Genomic DNA, 21,850 nt, shown 5'->3' on the forward strand with positions numbered 1-21,850 from the left:
TGAAAGGGTGCTGAGGGAGGAGCTGTGGTTGTATGAGGACATCTGGAGAGGCTGAGAAGTTTGTTAGACTGGAACAGGACACGTATGAGGACAGGAGGACAGTGGTGAGGTGCGCTGTAGGGGTGAACGGTAGCTTCAATGTGGAGGTGGGAGTGCATCAAGGATCAGCTCTGAGCTCCTTCTTGTTTGCTCTGGTGATGGACAGACTAACAGATGAGGTCAGGCAGGAATCCCCGTGGACTGCGGATGACATGGTGATCTGTGGTGAGAACAGGGAACAGGTGGAAGAGGACTTGGAGAGGTGGAGGTATGCACTTGAAAGACGAGGGATGAAAGTCAGCCGTAGGAAGACAGAGTACTTGTGTGTGAATGAGAGGGAGGCAGGTGGAGCAGTGAGGCTTCAAGGAGGTCAGAGGTCACAAAGGTGCAGGACTTCAAGGACTTAGGGTCGACTGTCCAGGAAAACAGGGAGTGTGGTAAAGAGGTGAAGAAGAGACTCCAGGTAGGATGGAGTGGATGGAGAAAGGTTTCAGGAGTGATTTGCGACAAAAGGGTGGCAGCAAAGGTCAAAGGTCAAAGGAAAGGTTTACAAGACAGTGGTGAGAGCAGCTATGTTGTTTGGTTTGGAGACAGTGGGACGGACAGAAAGACAGGAGACAGAACAGGAAGAGGCAGAGCTGAAGATGTTGAGGTTCTCCTTGGGACGGACAAGGATGGATAGCATTAGGAATGAGGTCATCAGAGGTACAGCACCACTTCAGGACGTCAGCATCAGAGTTCCCATTGTCAACAAAATATTTCAAATACTAGCACTCTCTATGTACCAATGACTCTGTAATTGCTACCTGTTGTGATCTATTTTATTTTATTTTCATGTGAAACAATAACTAAGAAACAAACTGGGGCACTAACATTTTTTTTATTGCACGGACACTGGCAGTCAAGCTGGACTCTGATCTTCAGTTGACCTGGTCTCACTTGTCAATATATCTGTCTACATTCACTTCATGTTGTCAGGTGATTGGGCGAAGTTAGTTACTACTCATTTAAAAGACCTAAATCATTTAAGCCATGCAAAGTCCAGCTGTAGAACGTGCCTAAATGATGTGACATTTACTCCTGCGACAACAGGCATTCAGCTAAAGATGGAAATGGTAAACACTCAAAGTTTCTACAAACATCCAGTCTGTCTAGAAACAGTGGGCAAATGCCTGCAAGATTTGGACCCTGTTACTAAAGCATCGGGCTCCACGGACAGTGTGAAATATGTTTTCAGCTGCTCCAATCACAGGTAAATATCTGGTGTAATTCCAAAGAAACTGTGGTGTCCTAGATGAGTTTGAAAATTGTCGAATATGATTATGTTCAAACAAAAGTATCAGAAACCGCTCTGCCAGCGCTTGCACACAGAGCTTGATTGGCATGTTATTGCTGGGTGAGTCAGCTTTTTACTGACCACCCTCTGGACACAGGAGAGCCAATAAGGCCGGGTTTTTGCCAGGCAAAAGTTCTGCTGTGTTTTTTTTTTTTACAATTTTGGCACAATCGTTGCCCAATACTTTTTTTTTTTTAAATGTACTTACATTTAAACGTAATAAAACAAAAAAACTAACCCGGCGCTTCAATGAAGTACTGCTAGAGGAGAGGTAAACACATCCACCATTTCTGTCTGGGGTTGTTTTTCCACGCTGTCGTCACGCCGTCGGTACATTTTCAAGCCACAAAACTCCCAATTTCTGCGCATAACTGGTCTCAGGGTCCGAAGGAAACGGATCAAAGTAATCAGAAGTTGTGGCTGGAGAGAACTATTTATGAACTAATATATTTTTTAAACATATATTTGTAGATTGCTGATAGGGCGCTTGCAGTGTTTGTAACTGTTTACGGGAGTAAGTTCCTCACAATGAACCACTTCTTAGCTGGACACACACACACACACACACACACACACACACACACACACACACACACACACACACACACACACTCCTGTTGATAAATATATATGTGTAAGCAATGCACATTTCATGAATTAAACTTTGTATGTCCGAATAAAACTAAGGTAAGACATTAACTGTTCATGCTCTTTCCATAGAGCCCCACTTTAAAATGTTCGAACCATTCCTTTAAAAGCACATTAAAGTAAAGTTGTTTGTTTGTTTGTTTGTTTTTGTAAATTTATGACTTAAGCAAGCTGTCATTGGGTCCTGCTTGAGTCAAAACTGTTTTGTTGGGTTTGATGTGCTGTTTAGCATGTGGGAGTGTGCCATTGTGTGTGTCGGTGTGTGTGCGTGTGTGTGTGTGTGTGTGTGTTCCTCTGTCTGCCTGAGAGCATTTTTTTTTCCTGTATCACAAATCAGAGAGTGTCGGCATCTGCAGAAGCTCGCGGGTGCAAGAGTTCACCGGTGGCGCCTGGTCTGCAAACTCGGGGAGTTTTCTCAAAACTACGGGCGGGTGGAAGCTGGCGCAGCTCGGAGGCGGAGGGGAGCTGTGGCTGTCCTCCACCTCACCACCGCCTCACCACCGCCTCACCTCCACCTCACCACCGCCTCGCCCGACGCGGCGGACCGAGGCTCCGGACGGAAGCTTCCCGACGTTCAGGCGGGCTGGGGTTGGGGTGCGGGTGGGGGCGGGAGGGGCACGATGCCCAGGTGAACGGCGGCGGGTGAGTCCACAGCTGGAGCTTCACTTTCGAGGCTTTTATTATTATTATTATTTATTGTTTCAGCTCCCGGAGTTACTTTTGGTGAAACTTTCCGACCGCTGAAGCGGCGCTAACCTGGCTAAAAGTCGCCTCCATAAAAATGAAACTGCGTGAAGGCAAAGTTTTCAGGTGACGCGACGTTCCCCGTTTAACACGGAAAACTAACAGTCTCTCTGGAGTTTTTCGTGGAGTTGCTGTAATGTAAATACAGTGACAGGGACTTTAAAAGGACATTTTGTTTTTTTCCTCAGCTTTGGCATTTTCCACCTTGGCTATATTAGGCTCTAATTACTCCGCAGGTTGAGTATGCGACATTTTATTTAAAAACTAATGGACCAAATATGGAGTTTCCTGATGTGTACCATTTTTACAATTAAATGCAAACTTAAACATCTCGTTAATACGTCAGTGTATGTGTTTGGATGCGTAGATATGTAGTTATAACATAAATCTCCAACTTTAAGGGCAGACTTTAAAAGTGTTCACATCCTAACAGATCAGTGGGTCCTAAAGTTGGGGGTCGGGACCCTAGTGTGGGTCATAAAACACCAAGTGAAGGTCTTCAAATCAATTTCAGAAATCTAATTAAATGCATATATATATATATATATATATATATATATATATATATATATATATATATATATATATATATTTCTACTAAGTTAGAAATGTTCTTAAGAATAATACAGTAAGCATATGATTGTTAGGCTGTCTGTATTGTCATTATGCCAGGGTTTGATAGTATTATTATTAAGTTTGTGTACTTTAATTGGAAGTATTTGAAGTATTTGAGGCTACCAGCCTCGGCCGCTGCTGTTTCGTGGGTCGGAAGCTGAAAAGTCTGAGAGCTGCCAGCCTAACAGACAGAAGGCTTCAGAGAACAGCTCTAATACGTATGTTTTTCCTTTTTTCTTGAATGTAATTGGATCGGAATAATATGAGCCCAAATATAGTTTTCCCCCCTTGATACTTTGTCAAGAATGCGGCGCGGGCAGCGGCTGCCAGGAGTCTGCGAAGCCCGCAAACATCATCAAAAGAGCGGGTTTCCTCCTTTGTGATCCGCTGCCATTGCCTTCCTGCAGTTTTGTAGGTCCTCATGCCCTTGGTTTTTTTTTTTTCTCCAGCTGGACGATACACTGCTTCGACTTAGAGGAGCTTTGTCCAGCCAGCTACGTCCAGTCAACTTTACAGACTGTAGATCTGCCCGAATGGGATCATTTATCTCTTCCGTCACATCATAAATAAGCATCGGTGATCTGTTATCTCTGGAAGTTGTGCTTGCTTGTGTTATCACACTGCCTCCCCTTGTTTTACCCATTTGGATGCTTCAAATCCAAAGCCGTTCAAGGGATTCTCCACATTATTCCTGCAAATATTCCAGCACAGATTGATTTTTATTTTATCGGTCCAAAGAAAAGCCGTTCCAAGTTTGCTTCTTCACTGTGCCCAGTCAGGATATTCTAGTCTTGGTGTGCATGATTGCTTGTTTGTCTCGCTTCCTTTTGTTATTAATCAGTTGCTTAATCGTGTTCTCTGCTTAGCTCCAGTTCTTTAGCCCATGAAGGCTCCTGTATCCATCCAACACTGTATATTTGCTGTGGACAAACAGGTCTCTGCATCTCACCAATGTATTTTCTCTTCTTAGAGAGTTTTAAACTGTTGTTTTTGGCCACTCCCAACCCTCTCACTGTCTTCCTGGTTCGTTTGATTTTTTAAAAAAAATTTTTGCAGCCATGAAACGGTTCTCTTTCACTTTCAATAAGAGATCATTTGCATATTTAAGAGTTGCCTGGAACAGCTGAATGCAAACACTGAACTCGCCTCAGTATATTCACCTGCACTTTTTGTGAAGGAACAGGGAAAGAACAGCACACAACGGCTTTCTTCTCATTGAGAGAACGTTTGGTTCCTTTTAACACTACCCTTCATGGTAGAAATGATCAGGGGCAATTAGCACGTGGCAGGGTAGGCCTCTCCGAGCGTCTTCGTCCTCAAACGGAGCATATCTGAGCGGTGTGATGATGTCACAGCTGGAGCAGGTCTGAAATAACCAGGCATCCCTGTAGTGAGTGTTTCCATGACAACGCAGCCTCCCAGTTTAAACGGTGGATGAAGAACTGTGTCTCAAATAATTACTTTGGATAATTTGTGCTCACTATGCCAGGGAGGGGGAGCAGTTGGTGCTGACTTGAGGTGCAAAAGTCCTTGTCTGAGACATCTCAGACTCCCACCGGGGTCAAATGTTTAACTAGCTCATATCTTAAATGGTGGAACATTTGAACCGAGATAAAACACAATTTATTGATCAAATTTACCCTAACTTGTTCTGAGACATAGTGCTGCCAGAAAATTCAAAATGACTTTTTGAATTTTTTTATTTTTACCAAAAATTGTACAACTTCTTAGTTTAAACATTTGATATGTTTGCTATGTTTCATTGTGAAAAAAATAAGGATTCATGAGATTTATAAAACATTGGTTTTATTCACATTTTACAGAACTTCACAGATTTTTTTGGAATTGGGGTTGTAGCTTTTACAAGCAATAATAGAAAGCTATGACGTTACATAAAACTACTCTGTAGTCAGTTTAATGTCAGATTCCCAACTAAATATGTGTTTTCACTCCTCCAGGTGTTTGACAAAGAGAGCGGACCTAAACATGATGTTCATCGAAGCTGATAGCTGACGCTGTAGAATGAGACAGGATGGAACAGACAGACAGCCCTGCCTCTGAGAGCAACAACCCTAATGGGTTTGTCAACCGAGTGTTCAACGTTTCTCTGGACGTGGAGAATGAGACCGGCAGTATTTATCTTCAGGAGACGGGGCCGGGCTCTGCAGAGGTCCAAAAAGAGGCCCAGGCGTCGTCTTCTCAGACCTCCGTCAAGGACAGGCAGGAGGTTAACCGCAGGCCCCGTGCCACCGGGGGCATCTGGAGGATCTTAAACCGAAAGAAGGCTGTCTCAGAGCTGGAGAGGAGACCCCACTCCATGATTCTGCCCGGGGAGGCTTCCATCCCGAAACTTTCGTTTGCCGACAAAGTTCGCTCTTTCAAGAAGCTGAAGTCCCCCGCTGTGTTCCGAGGAAAGACGGGCAAATTGTCCACCGCCAAGTTCACCAGCTCCTTGGTGGACGAGGAGTCGTTCTGCCGTGACATTGGCACTCCCCAGCAGACCAGCAAGAGCACAATTCGAAACAGAGGCAAGAGGCATTCATATGCTGGCTACACGGCAGATTTTGACTGCTCGTTTGAAGACCTTGACCTATCCTCTCCAGTGGATGGCCATCAGCCCGCTGTAACAGTAGAGGCTGTGGCTCAGAATGGTTGTAAACCCTCCGAAAGAGTTTCTTACAGTAAAAGAGGCAATAACTTTTCAACAAACTGCAACAAAACCACTGCAGGTTGTGAAGAGCCGAGTGTTAAAAGTAGCCCGAGACCTCACCTCAGTGGAGGAAGGAGACACAAAGACATGTGGAGTTACCTGAGAAGGATTTCCCTCCTGGGGAAGACAAACCCTGTCTTCTCAGAAAGGAGCTTCGACTCAGAGCTTCACTCACTGGACAAAACCATAGACTCGGATTATGGTTCTGTGGACATTGAGAGCGTCAGGGACTTTCAGCCACCGCCTCCAAAACCCTCGGACACGAAGGGACACTTCGGCGGTCTCTTTAAGTTTTTTAACAGTGTGGCAGAATCGGCCAGAAAATGGCGAACAACGTCGCGCTCCTTCTCTCCTCCAGAGGGAGAGAGGACTCCGATGACCTCCCCGCGCGCCCCACAGAGGACAGTGGACAATGTTCACAGCGTGTCTCTGACGCTCCACAGCGAAGAGACGCCTACATCTATACCTACGCCGTCATCGCCACTGACCGCCAAGTCCTCGCATCCCAACAGCTTCGACGGTGAGACTCCAACACCTGTAACAGCCCCCAAAGAATCCCCCAAAGTGGTCCTGAAAGCTTTTAGATCTGCCACAGGATCTCGAGCTGTTAACGGCCTTCAGAACTGTGACGTTACCGTCAACCCCACGGAGGACAAAGAGATTAACCCGAAATCCACAGCCAGTGTAGAGAATCACGTTTCTGATTCAGGTCCGGACAGCAGCGTCGAAAGGGGTCAGCCGAACTGCCTCTATCCAGAGGAAAAGGTAGAGGGACAAAAAGGAAACAAGCAGGATTCCAAGGATGCTGCGCTGGGCTCCCACCAAGTACAGGAAGTGAATGTCCAATCACAACAAGGAGATAAGGAGAGCACGACCAATAGTGTAGCAGCATCGGATTCGACAGAAGAAATATTTAAGGTACGTCACTTAACGCATAATGAGCTGCATTGTTTGTTTTTATTCGTTGTAAATAATGCATATACTAGAGAGGTTTGTTTTGTTTCAGAGGAAAATGGCACATTTTTTTCTAATGTGTCAGAAATTTATGCCATAACCACATTTCATTGCAGGCCCTTTTCACTTCATTAACATTCCCAGAGGCATGTGTCATGTAATTACTGCACAAATGCTCAAAAGATCATTTATGTAACTGCTTTAACCATGGTCATTCCTTTTGCTTCTTAAAACCATTGACAGCGAATTACATTATATATGGTACTTGTTGTTTTTTTTACACCATACAGTCTAATAAAATAGGTGCAAAAGCAAAGCAGCAGCTGGAAAAGATAAGATTTAAAAAACCCACTCTGCTATTGTTCTTTTGCCCCATCTGTTGGACAAAAGAGGATATAGTGAATGCAAAAGTACACACCATTCTGCAAGAGTTTGTCCTTTCCTGCTTAGCCAGCCTTTTGTAGCCTGCAAAGAAACCCTACATTTCCCATAGAGCTTGCAGTGTGCGACTGCAGCAGCCCCACAGCTCTGTGACGTCAGTGCTCCATGACAGCAGCCTTCGCCTTTTCACTCCACTGGAAGAAATAGTCATCTCCCTCCCAGTCATCCCAACGAGTCAGGACATGTTAGTCCGAGCTTCTGACTAAATGAGATATGACATCTCAATACTCAGCACACTTTCATAGGGGTTTGTTATGCAAAGGCGAGGGCTTTAGAAGCGTTTGTTTTGGAAAGGTTGTTAACCTCCCGTCCCACTGTAATTCTGCAGGGTTCTGCGCTGACATCTGTCTTTAAAAGCACCGAGAAATGAAAAATAAATAAATAAATAAACTGAGATCACAGATAAGTGAAAACAAACAGATGTCTCTTTTAATAGAAGACAGGACCTATATGTCAAACAGAATCAGGAAAAACTGACTTAAGGATGTTTTTTGGAAATAAAATGCACTTTAGACCTTAAAAAGTCATTTTTAAAGTGGTGCTTTGTGTAAAGGTATGAACAATTACTATCTTACCTGTTGTAGACAGCTTCTTGAACGACCTTAGTTTGGAGAAATAGAGTTTCTGCCTGACAGGACTGACAAGCTCACATCTAGTTTGAATGTGGGAAAGACCAAAGTGGATTGCTGCCGACTTAAAAGAGCGTCAGGCCCAGTTTAGACGATGCCGACTTTGATCGAAGCTGTAGCTTTCTGCTGCGGTTCGGCCGGCCGTGCACACGACAACAGCCTTTGCTTTCACTGAAACCAAAACTTTTTGAATGCAAGTAATAATGTTGAGGTTTTTGGACACCCCCCTGCCCCCCTGCAATGATTGGTTTTTCTGTGCTTGCTCAACTAGATGAACGGCAGTAATAATGGCAGACAGCAGAGTGCTGTTTGTTCTACTCACTCGTTTCAACATGTAGCAGCGACCCAACCTCACCCGCGGTCTAAACAAACGTCCAAGTAGTCACCATTTTGGATGTAACTGTTTACATGCTCCAGGGTGCATTGAAAGCCCAGCATCAGTGTTGCCACATATACTGTATTTATTGTTTTTATAAGATAGTTTTAGGGTCACGTCGCCCTCATATTCTGTGCACATGTTCACCAATCACAACACACAGCTAATCTTACAACTTCCCCTGTCCGAGAAAGCCCACCTCACTCAGCACATGTGATAGTATGGGTGAAAGTACGATAGTTTTTCATGCCTGTCTGGGAACCCTGTCTGGCATGGATTCAGTGAGCACAGTCATATCCATGTAAAGGTGTTTTTCTTTTTCTTGTTGATTGTGAGATTGATCTGGTGTAAACAGGGCCTCAGTGTTCAGAAAATACCAGCATGATTCATGTTTTGTAAACAGTAACACAGCCGTCAGTTTTGCATTACATGTTTAATCACGTTGATTTCTAATGGTTCTTTAAAAGAGTAAATAGCACCAGCAGCAGCACAGTGAAGCACTGCGTCCAGCAGGAGTTTCTTAATATTCCTGCTGATGTAAGCATATCATTCAAAATGGGATGGCTGTGTAAATGTTTAAATCAAAGCTTTTGCACGAACCGTTATGACACTTTAAAGAATGGAGATGATGTCTAAAGGGACTTTGCCATCTTTAAACAGCTCAAGTCCTGAATTTCATAGCAGTTGTTTGTGAACTCTTTTGATAAACCTTTACGCAGCCTTACATTCTGACAATTATTTTGACAAAAATATGTAGAAACTCCTGCCACATGTTACACCTGAATACATCTTAAATAACCATAGAATTCCATGGAAATGACAATGTAACGTGAAACAGACGGCGGTATAAAGATTTGTAAAATAGTGTTTGCCTGAACCTCTGTGACATTTTGGACTTTGGTCTCGGCTGGTAATCAGTCCTGTTCAATGTAAACTTTTGGCTGTTCGAGAAGCTATCTACAACTGGTAAAATATTCATTATTTTTTACTTTTACACAGAAACCCACTTCAGAATGACCAAGCAATTTCTTTAAAACACACAGAAATGTGATGTTCCTAATTAATGAATCCCTCTCAGGACAATATGTACTTATGAAGTCATTTCAGGCATATTAAGTAGATTCTTAATTATTTATCTAATCATCTAAATCAGCCATTGAAGGTACTTATGTAACCTCATTTTTTATTATATTGTTTACATGTGTTTTAGCTGTCCACCTTTGAATTTTACCTAATTTGTGAACAAGGAAAAAATCTTTTTGCAATCTTTAGAATAACCTTTAGTGTTAAGAAAAAAGGGGAGGGGATTTTGTTTGTTTGTTTGTTTGGAAGACATTTTGCTTCTCATCTGAGGAGCTTTTATAATTCAAACTGAACAGCATGGAGGTCCGAGCTCTAACCTGTAGTGTTCATAGAAGCTGAACTCACCTGCAAGTCCCTCTCCCTTCCCTCCCTCCTGAGGGTTGATAGAGTTTTATACTGTGGTTCAGTTTGAACTGAGAAACATCTTCATATCACATAAACATGGTTTGTACTTGCTTCAAATACTGAATGATTTCATTCAGGTTTAAAAGTTTACAATGACCAGATGAAGATCCTGACTGCTGAACTTAAAGTGAGTTTTGCAGCTGATGGTTTTGATAAAAAAAAAGAAGATCTTGAAACTATAACATGACCCATGTCCCTTTTTTGGGGGGAGATTAGCGATGAGGAAAAAACACGTTTTCTATTTGAAAGCGGATACAGATAGTAATAATAACAATAAAAAAATGTTATGACCTTTCATCAGGAAGCCTCATCTGCACAACTGTTATATGAGTCTAAATTAATTCCACTTGTCTCTTAAACTTAAATTACCTGCCAGCCCTTTGGTGCTGAGTTATCTCCTCATAGCACTGCAATTAAAAAGCTTAAGCTCAGGCAGATTCTGGTAGATTCTTTCACAATAAAATATGAGATATCCTTTTTCCCCCCTGATCTACAGAGACATTTTCCTAATTCCCCACACACTAGGAATGCATTCTTGCACTTTTTATCTGGGCCAAACTGCTGAGTATCTTTGCCAATCACAGCTGTGCGAGCAGATTGCCAACCAGACAGGCTGCGGCGTGAGACAGCCAGGTCCAGCCTTGTCCCTGTCTAGCACAGAGAGGACCTCTGTGCCTCTCAGGCGGCTGCTCGCCCGTCCTCGCCCGGCCTCCGTCGTCCTGGACCTGCGGAGGCCCGTGCCAGATCGAGAGCTCCACACGCATTACAGCGAGGTCGGCTCGCTGCCGCGGCTGAGGCGCAGGCCGGCGGCCGCCATCATGCAGCACTCCCCGGCGCCGAGACGGACGGCCGCGCGCTCCAGGCCGTGCTCCGTCATAGAGAGCAGTGTCACTAGAGAGACGCAGTCCACGGAGCTGCACCACAGAGTAAGGAAAACGAAATCAAACACGAGCATTCACACTTTAAATAAAAGCAACACACGAATGAAGACTATATGGCGCACTTGTAAACACAGTATGTCTCCTCCTAGTGTTGAAAACGATGAAAGTAGGATGGCCAAGTCTCATAGTAGTCTCCTCCAACTCAGTGATAAAAATAGAGCAAGTCCATAATGAATCAAACGCACTCCAGACTTCGAAGGGCATTCCAGTTCTAACCCAGTATTTATATACCGCTCACTGTTAGCTGCAACAATGCCTGCATGCTCTGCCTCATTTACAGAGGCCCGCAGTTCTGAATGCTGCTTTCCCCTCGGTTACTTTCCCTCTCGCTCCCTTTGCCTCCATCTCTTATTCTCTTTCTCCCTCCCTTGCTCTCAGTCCCTCTCTGTGGCCAATTTTCTGCCTCATCGCTCCCATAAGCTTTACCTCTCATTGCCCTAAGTCAGAGTCACTTCATTTTAACCTGAGAGAATGCCTGCTTGGCATGATGTATAGTCTCTCATGGTTTGCACGCCGGCCAGTGCACCAGAATAGAGTTGCTGGATGGGAAATACTTAACTTCACTGCAAAAAAAAAAATTAAATGGGACATGGCAGTAAGGAAGACTTTTTTTTTAAGGTGAAGGGCAAGAGAAAGTGTGTGTGTGTGTGTGTACGTTCAACCTTGTGCGAGTTGCAGTGGCAGCGTTTGGAACATAGGAGATGTCCTAACTATTCAGTACCCCTCCAGGCCTTGTCTCGCCCCCCGGGAGTGTCACCACTTGAGCCCCCACACAGGGCGTCTCTGCAGCGGTGTCGCTCCCTGCCACTTCCCCCCAGCACCCTCACTGCCTTGGCACTGCTCCTGCCTCAGTCAGGTATTATTGCATTTTTCTATTTGCATGAATATGTTAATTACGAGCTGGTGTATATATCATTTTTTTTTTTTTTTTAAGTTAATTGGTTTTTCTGTTTGTGTCCATCCAGTTACCATGGGTCAGTCGTCATCGTCGGTGCGGCTGCGGTCTGGAGGCTCCGGTAGCTGCAGAAGAAGGAGGCTGCTGAGACCCGGGTCAGAACCGCTCCAGGTCAACATAGTGAGTCAGACACACCCCTTAAACCAACAGGCATATAAATACAGCTTTATGTGGGCTATGCATATGCCTCACTGTGTAATGATATTAAGCTCTGGCATGGTCAAATCTGAGGTTATTGTCCAGAAAAATGTAAAGTTACTAAAAAGGCAGTGTGGTTTTATTTAATTTTCATCAGATAATGAAGGAACTGACCAATGTGGAATAACGTCTGGGGCCGTCACTCATTCTGAGCTGGGCGCACAAAATCTCACATCGCCACAACCCCCAACCTGACTGATGAGTGTCATTTTTGTTTTTATTTTATTTTATTTTATTTTTTAATTGTTCCCGGTGTGCTCTGAGAACCGTTTACAAGATTGTGTGTTTGTCAGCTGTGTAAAATTAGCTGCAGCGTATGCTGGAATAATACTACGCAGGAAGTAAAACCAGGCGTTTCAGAGTCGATGCTTTGATGTGCAAGTGACCTCTGGGGGGAGGAGGAGGAGGAGGGGTGGAGGACTCCAGTGGAAGGAGATGCAAAGTTTTCTTTTTTTTTTTTTTTTTTTTTTTAATAAAATATCCCTGACAGGGTAGGAAATATTTCTGGGGCTGTGTCCAGCTTTTGTATCTGCCGCACCTTGATGCAAAGATGCTGCATTGTTTGTGAGTTATTTGATTCTCTACTCTCTTCCCCTTTTTTTTTTTCTTACTCGGCTTTTTGTACAAACATGTTTCCTTATGCGCAGTCCAAGCCATGTCGTAAACCTTTTCTTATATTAACTTTAGGAGTGCGTGTTCAGATGCGTTCAAATAGTACAAAAGGAGCATTTTCAGCCCTTAATTCTTCAACAAAAAGATATTTTGTGTTATTTAGTATTAGAGTTCAGTTCCTATGATTTGCTATTTACAGTCAAAGATGTTTCTTTTTTTTTATAACATTGATGTTGTCTGTTAAACTGGCTGATTGTTGAACCTTTATTGCAGATTTTGTTCTTGGCACATCTTGAAAAATGACTAAACCGTGTCCTTGAGGAAATGAGACTGCTGCATTTTGACTTTGATTAGAACTTTTTTCCTCCTGATCTAAATTGTATTTGTGAACCGCCGCACGTTGTTGCTATGACATTCGCCTGGCTCCCGTTCAGCTTCCTGCTTCTATCTTTAGGCAGCCTTTTTAAGCATGAGCTAAATAGAGAAAGCGTGTGGGTGAAAGAGAGAAAAAAGGGGTGGGAGCGAAGGGAAGAGAGAGAGAGAGATGCTCCCTTTGTCACGGCCCTCCCCTGGGGTTGGGAACGCGGACACGTAACACCAGAATATCCTTCTGTGTTGTTTGTGCGGCCAGGGAAGCAAATTTGTTACTAAAGTGTTGAGTTTCAAACTACTGTGAGTTTATTTACCGCTAATATATTTATCTACACCAAAACTAAATATGGCGCATAAAAGAGTGACAGTCAGTGCAGTCGCTTAAACAAAATGGCATGGCAACATCACAACAAGATGGTGGGATAGCGTAGCTGCTGCGCCTCACATGGCTGTCATGCTCGGATGTGCTGCTTGGGATCCAGTTTAGTGTTTGTTCCAGTCTTCCTGTTATGATGACGACTGGAGACTTGAGGCCGCAGGCGGAGAGAAAGCTTTCTCACTGCAGTGGATTAGCTACTAATGCTGACGCCTCTCTTCTCCCTTTCATTTAAATGGATTTCTCCCCCATGCGCTCTCCTCTCTTCTCCTTTTTTTTTTCGCTGCAAAAAAAAAAAAAGCCCCGAAGACGATCACCTTTTTTCGTTCGTCCCTACTCATGTCTACTTTTTGTCCTGTCCCGTTGTGAACTCGGACGAAATGACAAACTTCAGTCGCAGCAGTCTTTCATCCCTGTGCAGACGGGTTTTCTGTGTCACTAATGCTGTGCTCAAAGCTCACCTGTCAAGTTCTCCAAAAAAAAGTTTTCTCTTATTAAGGACTGCATGCATATTAATTAAATCTTAGATGATTAGGTTTGTGTCAACCTAGGGGTTTTGTGGCAGAAATCATATTATGCAATGGTCCCTATTTATCATGAAAGCATGAGTCAGCAGGCTCGTTGGCCAAACAAGAACGAAAGGATAAAAAAAAAAACAGGAAAATTTGGAGTTGAAGGACTTGTTATTTCTAAACAGCAACAGCAGCAGCGCACATGTGTCTTAACGGTTAATTTACCAAACACACACAAAGATTTGATTTGGATGATACGCTCCTTTTATAACACTTTGATACACTCATGCACACTTCACATACTCTTTATGTTGTATTCAGGATTAATCTGTCAGGATGTGTGAGTCAGTGTGTTGACATCTTCATTATTTTGGTGAGTAACGAAGAGCACCAGCGAGTGATATCTCTGCCAAACACACACTGCGTGTGCCATTGTACCCGAGGCTTTATTTTACAGGAGCCATGGGAATAGGTGTTCCTCAAAATAACTTTGTGCGCGCACAGTTTGCACGGTGAACCGCTGGTGACCCAGAATCCTTCATCGATGTTCATTCGGCATTGTTCACCTGCCAACGCGCCAACAGCTAAAGCTGTTTCAGAGCACACAGTGAGCTCTGATTAATGGCACTGCCCCTGACTGAATCTTAACCGGATGGTTGTGTCAGAGCTTCCCTAGGCTTCTTCTGCCAAAAAGAAAAAACTGTTTCTGTGTGTCAGGTGTGTGCATGCACGACTTGCTGCTGAGGGCGCGCGTGTATATGTGTGTGTATGTGGGGCTGCATTTATGCTGAGTGTGTTTTTATGTGTGTTTGGGGAAAAGGAGATGGGTTTTCTCTTATATAACTTTATAGAAGGATTCAGCGACTCCCGACAAAAGCCTCTTCCAGTTTTCAGCTGGCTCTGTGTTCCCTGGGACTAAAAGAGCTGTTCTCACTGGCGTGTCCTGTTTTACAGCATCTCTCCATTATGCTCTGCATTTTGTCAGATCGTGCTTGTTCAGACTCGTGCTTGTGCGGTTTATCTCTCATCGGGGCCAAATTATCATTCCATAACTCACTTAGAGTATGCTAAGTAGCTGAGACAGTAAAGAGGTTTTTTAATGATTATCATGAGAAGCAATAATTTCTCTTATAAAACAGTTTAAAGCATACCACCTGTAAAATCCAAAGATAGGATTGTGTGTGTAATTTTCTGATTGTCAGTGTCCAACATTTGTGTGACATGCTGCTTTTTTCATGGTCATTTGACAAATTATTAGGGACAGAAATATCCTTGGCTCTTAGGACAACATAGCCAGCATGTGATAGGTGCAGTAATATGATCCTTTACTGTCTGACAGTACTGTCTTATAATGGAAACCCCGCAGGCAAAACATGTAACAGTTGTCTTTTTGCTGAAAAAGTGTGGAGTTTTCTATGTATGTAATGTTTCCACTGACCAAAAAAGCCTGTCTTTCTTTTATTCACTTTGCTTTTTATTGAACTATAATAATGACCTATAGATGACAAAGGTGCTCGGCTAGCTGCTGTATTTAAATCCACTCTACGGAGCTGCCTGTCTGTAGCATGAGCTGCACCTTTTACTTACACCCTCATTTCACCCTCATTTCGTATGTGCCTGGTCCACCTGCCACTGAAACTTAGCAAGGACCTTAGGCAACGTTTGGCTTACTTCACAATAGTGTAACTGACGTATGGTTGTATCTTAATTATTATTGGACTTACAATCATGTTTTCTGTGAAACAAGATCTATGTATCTAGTTGATAAATATGTAAATGTGTAAATTTGATTTGGACGTAACTTTGTCCGCATGCAGGCCAGTTATGGGTATGTAAATTAGTTGACTCTCAAGGATCTGGCACCAGAACTAGAACTGGCATAAAGTGGTGACATCACAGGTAGATGCATAGTGTTATCAGGTAGTTGCTGGAGCATCCAACAGTCAGTCAGTAAAAAAAGATCACCAGACACAAGGCATGAGATTATTACCAGTTTCGTGTTAAACAAGGGCTTCAAAAGTAGCCAGCATTTGGTGAAAATCGCCTTTATAAAAAATACCTTCATTCAGGCACATTTTCACCAGACACTTTTCGTTGATTGACCAAAGATATTTTGTAAACGGTTGCCTAGAAGAGTCCCTGTGTTATCCACGATCTGCATAATGATGCAAAATGTAATTTTATTTACAATAAACGGTGATTTTCTTCCTCCCCGAGTTTGTTTTTGATCATTTTTGTTGATCCATGGGCACAGCCATGTTTGAGCAAGCACCGTTGTTGTAACACCACCACTGATTTGACAAGAGTTCTCATTTATCTGCCGAGGCTTCTGATACTAGGGGCATGACACTGCGCCATTTTCCCGGCAGTGGATGACAGATGCTGTAACGTCCCAGAAAAGAACAGTTTGATTCTATCAACCAAAAAGAATGACTAGACAATCTGTTTCAAACCACTCAACATAATTTTATTCAAATCCATTTTACAAGATTACTTACTTCTTTTACTTGGGGGATAGTTCCTTGTCTTGGCTAAATGAATTCTCCATCTGATTCTCTGAGAACTCTCCCAGGCCTGCCAAAAGGCCCAAAATGCTCACAAATTTGCCTAAAAAACTGTTGATTTCGGACTCTTCAAACACTCTCCCAGCCTTGTTCCAAACGCCAGGAAAATGCATTTCTGGTGTTCTAAATTTCAAAATTTTCTGGGGGAGGTCCTCTAGATTGCCCTAGGTCAATTGTCCTGTGGATGGTCAGCCCCCTACTTTTTCTAAATAGCCTCCTACTCCTGAAACTTTTGAACCCCCTGGTTAAAAACTCATGGTATCAGGAAAAACTCAAATTTGTCCATCATACGGTTTCAGTTTAAATGCATTTTTATAAGATACCAGAGACAATAAAACCAAATAAAACCAAATAAATCATATGTGTGCACATTTAAAATTTTGTTTTAACACCATAATCCCATGGTATGAAACCTGGCATGTGGGGTGTACAGATGTCACAGGGACGTGAAGTTGGAACATGAGGGGGCCCACACAGGTTCTGGCTGCCCAAGAGACATACCTACATCAAGCAAGGACTGTCATATTGTGCACTGAGCATTACAGAAACTGAATAATATCTGTTCCTGCTGACGAGACACAGGTATTGAACTCTTTACATCTTGTGTCATCCCACACTGTGTCCCCACAACTGGCACCAGCTGGACTTTGGGTTTGCCATTCCTTGTGTAGGTTGTTTTAAACACCAGAGTAGAGACGTCTGCCTTTGGAGTGGTGCTACAACCAGGAGGCATAGACTGATGACGAGTGGAGTTGTAACATGTTCAGTGTTGAATCTCGGTTCTTCGTTATCATGAATGACCATTGTATGTGCGTATGGCAGCACTGTGGAGAGACACAGCAGCATTAGTCATGATGCGGGGAGCCATATGAGGCCTGGTGGCACAGCACCGCACCAGTGACAACCTGTTTCCAAGCGTCTTACCCCTCTCAGATAGAACCCTGGTTTAGTCCTTCAGCAGGACAATATTCATCCCCACTGCATCATGTCGAGGTCCCCCTGTGACCAGCCGGGTCCCCTGGTCTTTCCCTGATTGAGCATGTGTGGGATCAGCTTGGGATCAGTCGGACCTCAAGGGCCCATTACCACAGCTGCGGGTTGACTCACTCTAGGCTGGGATACTAGGCTGTGTGACTTGGTTCTGCACCAAGTCGTCACTTGCATCCAGGCCTGAGGGGTGGCACACTCTGCTAACATGAAACCAGCAGTGTGCTCGTCCACCAACTGCATTATCCATTTGATCTGATATTTTCACACGACCTTTCAACACACACACACATTTCATTTCCCCGACTCTGTCCGAGTTTTGTCAGTGAGCATAAAAGTATCCCATTACTCCATAGATTTCTACATTTTTAAATTCAAAACCAAGTTCATTTCTCTTGAAAAGTACTCAGTCTTGCCCTGGATTTGGATCTGTATTCTCAAAATAGTTTTATATATGACTATAAAATTGCACAACGTGGCACCTATAAGGTTTTAAAATCCATCTTTTTGCTTTATATTTACATTTATACAATCTTCCTATTCATTTATTCAGAGAAGGGAAAAGTAGGCATGCTCCTTTTCAGCCTGCAGCGCAATGCTCACAGGAATGGTGCTAACAATTATTCATCACATGGTCAATAGGTTACCTTATTTTAGACAGTCAGTCTGATTTCACTAACTACTTAGTTCTGTTTTTATTTTGCAAAAGGTATAAAAACAGCTCTGCTCCAGCTCATTTTATCCTGCCCTTAAAATAATGAGACAGAAGCTAACTGCCTGTACGGTTTTCTGCTAGTTAGGATATATCCTGGAGGCCTCTGTGAACGATGGGCTGCATTTTTCTGGCAGCTGCCACTTCTCATGTACATTATTTAGCTTAACTTTCTCCCTCTGACCTCTCTGCTATTGTGCTACACCACACGTGGCATCAGAGAAAACTCTCCCATCACTATTATGCAACCACCTTGTACCTTTTCCACATTCCCCCGCCCTTTCATATCTGACCAGAGAGCTCATCCACCTCTTTTCATCCTCTTCTGAGATCAGGTTTTCTTCCCACCGTTGTTTTTTTTTTTGTTTGTTTGTTTTTTTTCCCCCTCCACTATGTTCCCTCACCTTGCCTGCCCTCGCCTCATCCGTTCCTCCCTACAGGCATGCGAAAACACCTGCCTCCTCCAGCCTGGTGTATGTACGCAAGTTTCTGTCCTCAGCCTTGCCTTTGCGCAGTCGTATGTTTTAGGGAGCTTGTTAGTGAATGTCACAGGACCTTCACGCTATGAAGTCTTTGATTAGAGGAGCCGGCCCGTTCACAAAATACGAGGCGTCGAGACAAACAAAATGCCAAACCGGTCCTCAGCTAAGTAAAAATTCACAGCAGACAGAGTTTCTTGTCTGAATATTTTATCCTGCTTTATTTTTAGCAACGGAGAAGAGCGAAGGTGCAGCTCTCCATTAAAAAGCCGCTGTCGGACAGCAGGTGGAGCTTTTATGGCTGCCATGAGTTGCGCATTTACTGTCGCGGACGTGACAGCTGATTGAAGTGGGTGAGTGGGTTCTTTAGGGCCGAACGTTTCCCTTCCCAGATAAGTGGCCTCGCCATAAATGTTACAGTAACAAAACTAAGCGTAGAGTATTTTACTCCTGTAAGCAGGAGTGCAGAACAGTCCGAAACACCAGGGAGGATACAGTGGCACAAGCCTCCCGGTGTTCCGGGCCGCAGGTGGCAGAAAGTGCGCTGATGAATGGTGACACTCGTGAGCACGCTCGAAACCACTCCGAGCCAGCAGACATCAGAGTGCTAGTAACGCGGCGCTGATTCAGGCAACCAACCAGATCACGGTTCATCCGCGTGTCGCTCTCGTGCCACAGCTGGGGCTTCAAATGATCTGTTTGCTTAATTTTAGAGCGCGCCGGCGCCGGTTCAGATTTGAGAAACAAATCAAATGCGGGAGTTTATTTTCGGCAGCGCTCCCCGATGTTGCCCTTTTGTTGCCGTTTGTGAAAAGCCGTAGCGCTGCGTTTGGGGAGCTTGGTTCAGCAGAAGCACTTTCCCCCTCTGTGGGAAGTTCCAAAGTGGTAATTTAACACGGCCGTTCTTTCAGGAAGTACCTGTAAGTTGTTCGAATAAAACAACAAAAAAAGTCGACCTATCTTTATTCTTCATCGTCTCGAAAAGGATTGTTTTAGCTACAGCAAACAAGGAGGGTTTGACTGAGTGCTTCTTGGATCAATTGGATTTTTTTTTTTCTTCAGGTCCAAAATAAGTGTTTTGTTGTAGTTTTATGGATTTGATGTTTTTATGCCAATATAAACCAAAGCTACTTTAACTTTACTATCAAAGTAGTGGCAATCATCAAAGAAAACAAAACTATGAGGAGTGGTAAATTGGAACTTGCCTCTACTGTAGGGTGCTTTTGTGGCATTTTCTGTAAGTAAGTTCATGCGGCGCTTATCCAAAGACTCCAATAAGTCATGCAGTCTCACTGGGGGCTGACACAAAAGAACACAGTCGCAGCGAAGTTTCATAATGCACAGAAACTGCACTGAGTTTTCATTCAAAACTAGATCATTTCGCTGGCCCCACAGCTAGAACACAAATAAGTAGGACTATTGAAGCTATTTGGATTAGAATTGTGGAGATACACCTTTTGTTAAAGGAGATTTAAGCATGACTTCTTCACCTCGCTTGGCATGACCCCCCTTGTTTCTCAGTTGGATCTTTCCTGCTCCGCTTCTCGACTCTCCGTGCGCTCTGACCCACTGACTGGACTTCAGACCTGCGAGCCAAACGGAGCTGAACGAATAAACAGCTGATGGCCGAACAATGGTGACAAAGACTGCGTTCAGGAAAAGTCCGGCGATTTATTTTTGGGGCATGCTTTGTGGCTTGAAGGCCTTGGAGGAAGCAGGAAGTCAGTGTGGTTGCCGTGGGGATGGGAGGAGAAGAAAAGAATCGGAGCAGACTGCAGGGGAAATGGGTGTGGTGGGCTTTGCCTTCCATTAGTGAAATACCTACTGACCACAAACAGATTCATTTGCAAGCGCTGAAAATTCTAGTTTTATTTTGGGAAGGATTTTCTAAATATGTAGCTAGTTAGCCAAAGGCCAGCGGGTTCAGTAATGACTTCAGAGAAGGTCCAGACTTTGATCCAGAGATAAAGTCAAACAGCTGACCTCATTCATGCAGATGGTCAGCGCTCATTATCACCGTCATTTTCACTATTTGTGGTATTTTTTAAATCAGATGCCAGGCACATTTCACCCGGTTCACTGGATTTCTAAATCATCAGATTAGATAAACAAATGGGTGTCCAGCAGGTTCCAAAAAAAAAGTATGAGATATCCTCTGAACTGAAGTTTAGAGTTTGCTGCGCTTACTGTATGCGTTGAAATGGAGCTAATGTGTAGTCCTGACTAAAGCTTTTATCAGAGATACGGTTTCAGTTTTTGTGACAATTCACATTGTTTTTAGATTTTTGTTTAGTGTAAACAGATGCATATCTGTTATCAGAGCAAAAAGGCTTTTTATTTTTTTTTAGCTTCAAATGTTTCTAGCAAAATCCCATTTTCACTCTGCTTTTGCTGTGGCGCAACATTACCTGCTAACTTTATTTTAGTATAGTGATATTTTGAGCACAGGTGAAGCCGTATAAGGTACACTTTGAAGTCACACTATCAAGCTAATTAGCAGACTGGTTGCTGTCAGGGAGGCGCAGATGTGCTTAAAATCTTTGTCTTCTTGTGTTAGCAAAGGTTGCCTCGAAAGAAAAACAGGCGGCCGTCATGAAACTTCAAGGTTTCGTTGCTGTAAAGAAGCTTTCCGGATGTCCAAGAGCATCTAGCAACCTCCTCATGAGGAGTGTTTTGCAGTGCAAAGTTTAAGGATTACCAGGAACCCTGCACGAGGAACGGGGACTGGACAGCAGAAGACTTTTGGCTGTTTCAGACATCTGGAAAGCCATTTTTTCTGTTGAAGAAAAGGCGAGGCCTACCATGAGTCCTGTGTCTTTTCATCAATGAAGCACCCTGATATTATTCATGAGTGTGTGTGTGTGTGTGGGGGGGGGGTCTGACTCAGAGTTCTGCCCAAGAACACCAACATGAATGGAGAGTGGGATCAAGAGCATCACCCCTCCTACAATTCAGACACAGTTCAGTGGTGATCCGTGTACTTTTCGGCGCGATAGAACACAGTGTTGCTAAACAAACGTGCGAACAAAGCAGCTCAAAGATCAGAACATTAAATTGTTCGACCGGAGGCCAGGAAAATCCCCGATTCTTCATCTCATTGAGAACCTGTAGTCGGTTTTTCTAAAACCCAGAGAAGAAGAAGACAACAACTTGGGTAATAGG

At 43.6% G+C, this 21,850-nt stretch overlaps 1 protein-coding gene across 6 annotated transcripts in view; it reads left to right on the forward strand.

Annotated features, from left to right (window-relative positions):
- The first annotated feature begins 2,629 nt into the window (after nucleotides 1–2,629).
- The window catches only part of LOC108237997 (rho guanine nucleotide exchange factor 9), a 54,274-nt gene continuing 35,053 nt past the window's right edge, over nucleotides 2,630–21,850 (forward strand). For 4 of the 6 annotated variants that reach the window (XM_017419777.2, XM_017419778.2, XM_017419780.3 and 1 more), the window contains exons 1-5: nucleotides 2,630–2,665; nucleotides 5,341–7,010; nucleotides 10,565–10,906; nucleotides 11,651–11,777; nucleotides 11,887–11,996. In XM_017419777.2, coding sequence (XP_017275266.1) covers nucleotides 5,415–7,010; nucleotides 10,565–10,906; nucleotides 11,651–11,777; nucleotides 11,887–11,996 — 2,175 coding nt within the window. In that variant the 5' untranslated portion in view covers nucleotides 2,630–2,665; nucleotides 5,341–5,414. Of the gene's footprint in view, nucleotides 2,666–2,714; nucleotides 2,834–5,340; nucleotides 7,011–10,564; nucleotides 10,907–11,650; nucleotides 11,778–11,886; nucleotides 11,997–21,850 lie in introns of those variants that run through there. The other 2 variants (XM_037977393.1, XM_017419781.2) reach the window with 2 other exon arrangements.

The sequence above is a fragment of the Kryptolebias marmoratus genome, linkage group LG9 (assembly GCF_001649575.2).
Source record: "Kryptolebias marmoratus isolate JLee-2015 linkage group LG9, ASM164957v2, whole genome shotgun sequence".
In the NCBI taxonomy this organism is placed as follows: Eukaryota; Metazoa; Chordata; class Actinopteri; order Cyprinodontiformes; family Rivulidae; genus Kryptolebias; species Kryptolebias marmoratus.